Source organism: Centruroides sculpturatus, unplaced genomic scaffold (assembly GCF_000671375.1).
Source record: "Centruroides sculpturatus isolate CEXI.00-Female unplaced genomic scaffold, Cexi_2.0 scaffold66, whole genome shotgun sequence".
NCBI lineage: Eukaryota > Metazoa > Arthropoda > Arachnida > Scorpiones > Buthidae > Centruroides > Centruroides sculpturatus.
The window spans coordinates 319,130-329,914 of NW_019384408.1; the positions used below are offsets into that span (position 1 = coordinate 319,130).

The 10,785-nt window shown below is 30.0% G+C and overlaps 1 protein-coding gene across 1 annotated transcript in view; it reads right to left on the bottom strand.

The window, feature by feature from the left end:
• Positions 1-10,785, bottom strand: part of LOC111618962 (tyrosine-protein kinase Fer-like) — an 86,190-nt gene that overhangs the window by 54,384 nt on the left and 21,021 nt on the right. The window contains exons 4-8 of the mRNA XM_023360592.1: positions 8,555-8,728; positions 5,511-5,607; positions 5,238-5,430; positions 4,186-4,323; positions 3,450-3,500 (exon numbers count right to left, since the gene is read on the bottom strand). Of these exons, the coding sequence (XP_023216360.1) occupies positions 3,450-3,500; positions 4,186-4,323; positions 5,238-5,430; positions 5,511-5,607; positions 8,555-8,728 (653 nt within the window). The remainder of the gene's footprint in view (positions 1-3,449; positions 3,501-4,185; positions 4,324-5,237; positions 5,431-5,510; positions 5,608-8,554; positions 8,729-10,785) is intronic.

Here is a 10,785-nt window from a genome sequence, read left to right on the forward strand (position 1 = left end):
GTTCCCTTCATCACAGCGTTTGAGTATTTCCACTCGATTCCAAAGCGCTACGTGGTGGTGTTGTATCACCAATTTGGAAAGTTCCGTGTCACAATTGCCAAGTGCCACCGAACGTTGGTGTTCAGATATGCGAGCAGCCAGCATTCTCGTAGTCGCTCCTATATAATTGGTGCATAGTCCTGATATTGGATTCTGCAGGGGAACGGAGTATACACCAGATTTTTCCAGGGTGGAAATAGCATCCCTATCATTACATAAGATTCGTCGCAGACATGGTCGTGAGGCAATGGGTAAACGAAAGCCATTCTGCCTAAAAATCCGGCAGATCCGGGCCGTGAAGCGTCCACAGTATGGGAGTGAGGGACGGAGCGTTGTCCAATCCCTTGGTCTGCGCAATGTGGTGGCAGGGAAGAGAGACTGTATGACTCTATTTTTAACATGGATGTATTTGGAGGCACTAAATCCCGCCGCGTACACCGCTGTGCGGACAGCTTCCAGTTCGGTATTGATAAGATGTTGTGTCGATGGTAGTAAGAATGCCCGTCTGATCAAGGGAGCTATGGCCGCATTAACATATTGCTGTGGTTGACAGGCTGTGGCCGGTATTATGGGTGGGATATTGCCAAATTTGTGATAGACGGAAAACTTCAAGCCTTCCTGGGATTTTTGAATGTGCAAGTCCAAGAAAGCAATTTTTCTCCCAACTTCCTTCTCCCACATGAAGTGTATAGTGGCATACATTTTTGATAAGTGGTGTTCTAATATCCGGAAGGAGTCTTCTGTATCCTGCCACGCCAAAAGAATATCATCTACATATCTTAAATAAATTAAGGGTAAGCTATGGTGAGAGGGAATTTAAAAACACTGTGTTCAACGCACCGCATGATGAGTTCTGCCAATACAGCTGACAGTGGTGAGCCCATTGGCACCCCGTGCTTCTGCAGGTAAATCTTTCCATTAAAGCGGAAGTAATTGTGCTCCGTAATAAAGAGTAATGCTTCGCGAACTTCTAAAACTTGCTGTGCAGTAAAGCCCTCTTTGATAAGTAAGGTATTGGCTAGCATCACCGCTTCAAAGTGCGGTACCGAAGGGTACAACGCAACCACATCCATTTTATAAAATGTGGGTGCAAAAACGCGTTTACAAAATAATTAATAGCCATTCTTATCGAAGTTTATTTGTTTTAAAACGCATGCGTACCAATTTTAAATATTTTTAAATGTTTTTAGTTCTAAAATTTAAATCTTATTTATAATAGTTATATTCAAAAAAAACGGCTAATATCGTTAATGTTTAAATTTAAATGTATGGTTCGAATTCTCTATTCGTTTTTGAATTGCCTGAAGACGACGTGCATATTTACGTCGAAAGCACTCGCAAGAATAATATATTTTAATTATATTTAACGCCTCATAGTCTGAAGTTTTGGAAGAAGTTTTAATTGAAAAATATATTTTATTCATTTATAAAATCTACAAGGGTTGTCCAGAAAATAAAGAACATTTGTGCATAGCACTATGCAGGTAAATGATAGCCATCAATCCAAGGTCAGTTTATTTTCTGATGTATTAGCTTAGCCCATGTAAAGTTTTGATAACAACAGGCATATTGTTACTGTTTTGTCAAGGATCAAAATGTGTACAAAAATCGAAAATCTGGTGGGATTTTCGATTTTTGTACACATTTTGACCCTTGACAAAACGTTTGATTGTACATCAATGCAAAGTTTCATTTTCTAAAGACAAAGAAAATTCATCCTACAGAAAGTCATAAACAAATCACAGTAGTATATGGTGATTACATTATGAACGAAGCAAGTCTGAAAAAATAGTGTTTAATGTTTAATCAAGGAAGATAATGTGTGACCATGCTCTGCAGCCATACAAGCTGTACTTCAGAAATTTGTCTGGGATGTTTTCAATCACCCACCATACAGTCCCAACTTGATACCCAGTGACTTTCACCTCTTTCCTAAACTGAAAAAGTTTTTGAGTGAATTTGGAATATTTTGGAACAAAAGACAAGGCAAAAGAAGCTATCACTAGCTAACTGAAAATACTGGCAGTGGAAGTCTATGATGAAAGAATCCAAATACTAGTGTAGTGCTTAAATCGTTATAGTGACTATGTAAAAAAATAACTGGTCTTGTACTAATTACTTAATAAACTTTTTTCCTATCATTACTTTTTTTTTCCTTTTAATAATCAAATATTTGTTTAAAAAACTGCAATGTAGCACAGTAATCAACACATGGCATAACTCATTCATTTATTCCAGCTTTTTGTTGACAACAAAAAGCTGGAATAAATGAATGAGTTATGCCATGTGTTGATTACTGTGCTACATTGCAGTTTTTTAAACAAATATTTGATTATTAAAAGGAAAAAAAAAGTAATGATAGGAAAAAAGTTTATTAAGTAATTAGTACAAGACCAGTTATTTTTTTACATAGTCACTATAACGATTTAAGCACTACACTAGTATTTGGATTCTTTCATCATAGACTTCCACTGCCAGTATTTTCAGTTAGCTAGTGATAGCTTCTTTTGCCTTGTCTTTTGTTCCAAAATATTCCAAATTCACTCAAAAACTTTTTCAGTTTAGGAAAGAGGTGAAAGTCACTGGGTATCAAGTTGGGACTGTATGGTGGGTGATTGAAAACATCCCAGACAAATTTCTGAAGTACAGCTTGTATGGCTGCAGAGCATGGTCACACATTATCTTCCTTGATTAAACATTAAACACTATTTTTTCAGACTTGCTTCGTTCATAATGTAATCACCATATACTACTGTGATTTGTTTATGACTTTCTGTAGGATGAATTTTCTTTGTCTTTAGAAAATGAAACTTTGCATTGATGTACAATCAAACGTTTTGTCAAGGGTCAAAATGTGTACAAAAATCGAAAATCCCACCAGATTTTCGATTTTTGTACACATTTTGATCCTTGACAAAACAGTAACAATATGCCTGTTGTTATCAAAACTTTACATGGGCTAAGCTAATACATCAGAAAATAAACTGACCTTGGATTGATGGCTATCATTTACCTGCATAGTGCTATGCACAAATGTTCTTTATTTTCTGGACAACCCTTGTAGATTTTATAAATGAATAAAATATATTTTTCAATTAAAACTTCTTCCAAAACTTCAGACTATGAGGCGTTAAATATAATTAAAATATATTATTCTTGCGAGTGCTTTCGACGTAAATATGCACGTCGTCTTCAGGCAATTCAAAAACGAATAGAGAATTCGAACCATACATTTAAATTTAAACATTAACGATATTAGCCGTTTTTTTTGAATATAACTATTATAAATAAGATTTAAATTTTAGAACTAAAAACATTTAAAAATATTTAAAATTGGTACGCATGCGTTTTAAAACAAATAAACTTCGATAAGAATGGCTATTAATTATTTTGTAAACGCGTTTTTGCACCCACATNGATATTCATCAAATTTAAATTCAACTGGAGCTACTGGAGAGGACCTGATGTAAACAAAATATAATTTAATATTATTCTTAAAATATTGATGATAGACAACAGTAATAATTTTTAATTATTAAAATGATATTGCTAAAACATTCAGTAAAAATATAACAAAAGCTTTTTATTTAAAGTAATTAAGTAAAATTCCATTTATAGATTATTTACCAAAACTTGCTACGTGTAAAAGCAGTGCTGATAAACAAAAAAGTATTTTTTTAAATAAATGAATCTTTTCTTTCTTAAAATGAAATGATAAAAGCTGAAATGACTCTTAAGCTTAAGATTTCATTCTTTTTTAATAATAATCACAAAGTGCATATATAATTAACCAAAAAATGTCTTTTTAGAAGTCCAAATTTTACTTATTTAACATTTTCAAAGCAACTTGGCTCCATCTCCAGATTTATAGTCAATCTTTTAAATTTCTAGAAGTTAAAAAGCACAAACAATTCTTAAACAGTTTTTATTCTACTTATTTTAAAATATATAAAATTTTAATATACAGTGTTTTTGATGTTCATCTAAATTAGACAAACTTTCCATAATAATAGAACATGTAGATGATGATACATCAAATAAAAAATGTTTATTAAAAACACTTCATCTTTAACTATATTTAAATTATCAATTTTATTATTATAAAAATTTTTAAAATATTTCTACAAAAAATAAAATAAAATTTACCTATTTTTATCAATAAATACTGTATATTCTTGACTGGCAATAATAGCTTCAATGCTTTCTTTTATTCTTGTATGAACAGTTTGGAAATTTTCACGTGACAAATTTGTATATTGAGCAAAATCTCTTAAGACATTTTTCCTAAATAACAAAAAATTATTATTTTTGCTTATTATTATTTTAAAACGTTTTTATTATAATTTATTATTTATAATTATAATCAAATATCTGAATTTAAACACAACTTCTGCTTGTTGTGCAGATGCTTTTATTCCTGAATAACCTTAATTAATTCTAATTATATATTTAATACAAAATGATAACTTAATTGCCTAGTTTTAGTCCAATTACATATATCATCTCAGCAATATAGAAATTTCTGTGTGAATAACCCACATTATCGACGATTTCCACAGACTTAGCATAGATAGGTAGGCTATTGTAAAAATACAATAGTCCAAGATCACTAACAGCACATTATTGTGCAAGGAGCTGCCATATTGGTACGACAACTCCTTGTATGTCATATACAAACAGTGATACATGACAATGCTCAATAAAAATAGATAAGGCTAAACAAGAACAGGTATTAAATTTTATTTCTCTGTATCTTTTGGCTATTTGTGTAGCTTAGTATTTGAGTCTGATGTATGTTTTCTGTTTCATCCAGTCATCAACAGCTATGATGTATTTTACACTGTTTACTTTTAAACTCATACAGGCTGGCAGAGAGTGAGAGAGAGAAAAGCATCAGTGATTACATTCCTATATCTATATATTTCATCAACCAAGTTATAACACAATAATGAATCCAGCATTATCATTTGATTATTTATGTATAATTTGGACTTGGTTTACCATATGATTAAAGTGTCTTATTTGATATTCTCATAAAAAAAATTATTTCTCTGATTCATGAGTTAAGTTCAAATATGCAATTTGGATCCAAATTGAAAGAAGTTAGACTATCCTGAGCTACTATATTATAAGATTTGTGAGTTAATATATTTCTTTTTATTTTACTTTACTTTAAATAAATTTTAAATTATTGTTACCAAGTTACAACAGATTCTTGAAGCACAGATTGTTGATATTCTAGAAGACTTAATAATAAAGTTGTTCTGAAATCTCTTTCATATTTTGTTGCTTCTCCTAATAACAGAATGTAATCATTGTGAATATGATGTAACTTTTTTGTCAATTTTTGATATCTTTCCTTTGCTTCTGTTAGTTTCTTTGTATGTTTACCTTCAAATAAACAAAGTATTATAAAATATAAAAATATTTATAAAGAATATTTTTATTTTTAAACTGTATTAAATTTCTACCTTTAATATATTGATCTTCATATTTTGCTCTAGCTATTTTCCATAAATCTATAGATTTTTCATATTCATTTCTAGTTTTATTCACAGATTCTTGTAACTAATTAAATAATAATTAATATATTAACAAATTAAATATAATTAAAAACAAATTATAAGATTAATTAATGCAAATACAAAAATGTCTGGTCTTAAATAATTCAATTTATAAATAACTTACCATATTTAATGTTTATTATTTAATTTAAAATATTTTAAAAATTTATAAAATTATTATTATTTATTATAAACAACAGCTAAGAAAACAAATTTTTGTCTTCTAAAATTTAAAATAATAAGTAAACTTCTATTTTTCTATTATAAAATTAATTACATTATTTCTTTTAATGTGTTTCATTCAATAAAGTTTAAGAATTTTAAAGCATTTTCTCCCCTCTAAAATAGTTTTAAATAAAATAAACTAAGACTTAAGGATTTTGTATCATATTGTAATAGAATTGAGGTGGAGTCAGAAAGAAAGAAGCAGTCCTTGCAATTGTTACACACAGAAGAGGCGATCCTTATATCAGTTGAACACGGACAGATAAACTTTGCACTTGCCGCTACAAAACAAGGTACTTTGTACCTATATATTTGGCAAGAGTATTTGGCACGAGGGGCAAACTTAAATATATGGCACCTTTTGGATAAGACTTTCATTAGTCTGTTACAAATTTAAAAATTATATAATCAATTTTTATTAATATAATGTTTATTATATTTCATAATATAATTTTTCACACTTGTGTGTGAGAGTTTTTTATGAATTTATTAGTTCACCCATGCAACACTTTTGGAACTTTAGCATCCCATCTTGAGATCCTGGTCTTTATCCTTCTGTCCTTGCCTTTCCACAATCCTGCTTGTACCTGCAGCTACAGGAGAGGAATCCTCTTAGCTGCCAGCCATGGTTAATGTGATCCTTGTACTGGCCAGGTATAGAGAGACAATTCTTGAACTTGCCAACATGAAGAGGCAAGCCAAAACCAAAGCAATCAATAGCAATTGTTTTGTTCTTGTGTTTTGTTTGTTTGTCTATTTTCTGTTCAGTGCATGCAATGCTGCTTTTTATTTCTCTGTCCTAAATTCTGTTAGATGTGCTCAAGTCACAGAGCATAGACATTGCACTTTAACTCCACTGTATATTGAAAATAAAGACACAGATCTCTATTTTTTAAATTTAAATAGATCCACATTACATTTTTGGATTCCTTGTCGCAATTAATGGAAAATGGCAAAGTTTTGTCAAAATCAGCCCATCAAATTTTGAGAACAAACTCAATTCTATAAGCCTACAGAAGACATGCTATCAACTTTGTGACATCACCTGACAAAGTCACACAATTCATGCAATATTGCTTTGTCACATGCACTTGTGATATGACCTTGTATCATAAAAATGAAGTCATGGACCCCCATTTTTTATAATGTTTTTGAATTCCTCATTACAATAAATGGAAAATGGCAAAGTTTTATCAATATTGATCAATCAAATTTTGAGACTGAATGCAATAATGCAAATCACATAGAAGAGGCATCACTAACAATCTGCCATAACTAATATTCAAACTAAAAACAACTTTGTGAGAGCTTTAAGAAAAACAAAATACTCCCTTAGTTACATCGTATAGCTTTTGATTTATTTAATTAACAAGGTTTGGTTCCTGTTGTAAATTTATTTTTACATTTTTAAGAAACATTTTAGTGTCATGTATCAATTACTAAATGTACTGTACATTATATTAATATTTTATTCATACTTATACATTATGACAACTTTTTGATGCATTCCATACATTCATTATTAATATACTGTATATTTGTAAAAAAATACATGATTTAACAAGGCTTTGATAATAACAACCACCCAGTCTCCTAATTAGCCTGTTAAATTGAGACCTGTTGTAATTTAATTGTTAGTTTTATACTGAAATTAAATAATATTTTATTATGTTCTTATGTTTCTGAAATAAACGAATAAACATGAAAAAAATAGATATTTCAAAATTCGTAATTTTAAGTTATTTATATATTAATATTTAATTTAAGTCAAGGCTTCTTAAACTTTTTTTATTCACAACCCCATTTATGATTGTGATTTTCTTCGCGACCAAAAAAAAAAAAAAATATATATAAAATAAAGACATTTGCAAATTTGCAAAACCAATAATGGTGTACTACTACAGTTCACTCTTATGTTACAATGGAGCAGAGACAACTGAATACACTGAAAAGCGACAACACTACAGTAGTTCACACTACAATCAGTGTTGCTGAATCATTGTCTTGCTGCACCAGAAGTGACAAAACGCAACTCAAGAAACCTATGACACAAAGCATGCCATTTTCAAATTCTCACAAATTATTTTTAAAATTTTGCATTAAAATCTCGTGAACCCAAGATTTCGCTAAACGACTCCAAATGGGGTCGCGACCCACAGTTTAAAATGCCCTGTCGTAGAANTAAAATCTCGCGACCCCAAGATTTTGCTAAGCGACCCCAAATAGGGTCGCGACCCATAGTTTAAGAAGCCCTGATTTAAGTTATTTAATATATTTGAACATCAAATGCAATTTAATTAACAATAATAAAAATAATGAGCAATTATTTATTGTAACATTATCACAATGAAGGGTTGCAATTTTTAATCATATTTTTAATTTATTTAATTTAAAATATATGCTCTCCATCTCAAATTAGTAGTGTACTGTGTTGTCCCTGTACATCATACTTTCTTTTAACAATAGTCATGCTGGTCATCTATTAACTGCTTTCAGGGGAAGTTTTGAATTGAAATAACATGACTTCCAGTTTGCATCAGATGTTCTTATATAGTTAATTGGGATCTCATGTCCCTATGGTTTCCATATCTCATCTCGAACTTCATCTATCTAACTCTGTTCTCAAGATTAAAGAAAGATGGACGGATGGACAGACGACAGTGGGAATTTATAAGTTTATAATTTTTTCAAATTGAAGCCTAATAATAATAATATAAAATTCTTACTTGAGTTAATTTTCCACAAATGCGTAAATGTTCTTCTACATACACATTTTTTAATGCTCGTTTTTCTAAAATTAAATGGCTAAATGATTCTAAAGTATTTGATACTAGATGATCAGTATTTTCTTGCATTAACCGACTTAGTCTTTCAGTTTCTTCTGTAATTACACACCAAGCCTAAAATAACAATTTCACTTTTTTTAATAAAAGAGAACATTAGAAACAAATATTTTTATTATAAAATTATTTAATCTTTTTACTCTATGAAAAATTAACATAAAAGTAACTGAAAACTATTATAAATCAAAATAAGTAAACAAACTGATCCTATTCAGCATTGTTGTACTCAGTGCCTTAACTACTTTGCCATATAACTGGAAATTACTACATCATCTGTAAAACTACGCCACATATATAACATTACATTAGATTTTGAATAAATTAATTTATTTTTAAATATAGTAATTACATTACAGTATTTATAATTCATGAAACTTTAAATACAGTGCTTAATGAATGTACCCAAAACAAAATTAAGCAAGTTTCTAGATTATCCAAAAGAGCCCTGGTCTAATCAAGTTTAATCATGACTAAGAATAAACTAATTTTTAAAAATTGTAATTCAAATGTTAAATATGCTCTGCCTGAAGATAACATTTTGAAATGTCAAAAGTACTTCTTTGTATTAAAGCCAAACAATTACCAGGTTAAATTGGGCTGCATTATCCCTACTAATAATCAAGGCTGTGAAGTCAAAGTCAGGAAACATGTGTCAACTCTGACTCCGGCATTTTAAATTTAATTTATATTTATTAATATTTTTAATGTTTTTGTATTTTGTTATAATTCATTTATTTTAAATACAAAATATGACAATTTAATTTATTAAATATGTATCAATAATTTTCTTTATAGTATTTGTGTTTTGATTTATAACAGTTTAGTAGTTAAATTATTTTGACCCAATTTGAATTTGAATATTTTTTATTCATTCCTTTATTATCCCCACTTTAAATCAGTACTCTATTTTTTTTTTAATGAGCCAGACTAATTGATCAGAGTACAGTAAGACCCACTTAACACTGCCTCGATTAACAGTGATTCGATATAGCATGGTCTGCTCGAAGCCTAAAAAATCTCAAAATTTATGCTGATTTAAATTATTGTGGCATTTCATTGATTCGTTTATAATATGATTATTTGCGAACATGAACCAATCAGCAAAAGGTGGCAATTCATCATAGCCTAAATCCATGTTTTTGGAAAAAATATATCATCATGAATACCATAGGCAATATTGACTTCACATGGCAAGAATTAACTGATGAATGCATGAACAGAATGTGGAAGAAGTTATGGCTGAAGATATCCAAGAATTCTCAATGAGAATAGCCTATCGCTGTATCGTTAGGTTGACTAAATTGTTAACCTAATTGATACAGCAGACTAGATATAGACAAGCAGGATATTGAGGAGTTACTGCAGTTTTCTAGTGAGAGCCTTACCAACGATGACCTTCAAGAACTGGCAGAACAAGGAATTCTGATAGAGATTCTGAAAACAAGGAACCCAAAGAATTTCTCTACAGATTTCCTTAGTAAAAGTTTGGTAATGATAACTGAAATTGTTGATCAAATTGTAGTGAATGATCCAGATTTTGAAAGGAGTGCAAAAGCAAAATAAGGCATTTTGGATGCAATCTTCTGGTATCAACATTTGCTTAAGGTAAGAAAAAAGACACAAACGAAACTTTACAACTTTATTGCAAAAGAACAAGAATTTCAGAAAAGTCAGGACCTTCATCACAAAAAATAAACTTTACATTTCTGTGTGCATATGTTTGTGTGTTATTTAGCATATATTATTATGCAAATTAATATAAAAATAACTTAAAATTAAAGTAAAATGTGTCTATTTTTGATCACGTGTTCCCTTTTCCCTATTTACTCTATGTTAAAATGACCTTGTTTAACGCTGTTTTGTTTAGTGCTTTGGTTGTCTAGGAATGCATCCCCCATGTTAAGCAGGGTCTTACTGTATATATTTTTCTTTTCTGAACTAAGTTTTCTGGAAGGGTGAAATTGAAGTACAAATGTTGTAGAATAAAGATATGTAAATATAGAATTTTGTCACTCACCTTTCTCCTCTTATTAAATACTAGCAAATCCTGCCACACATTGTTGTGGCTCAAAATGTATCTATTATAAATGTATAACACTTCCCCCGTGGGGGGA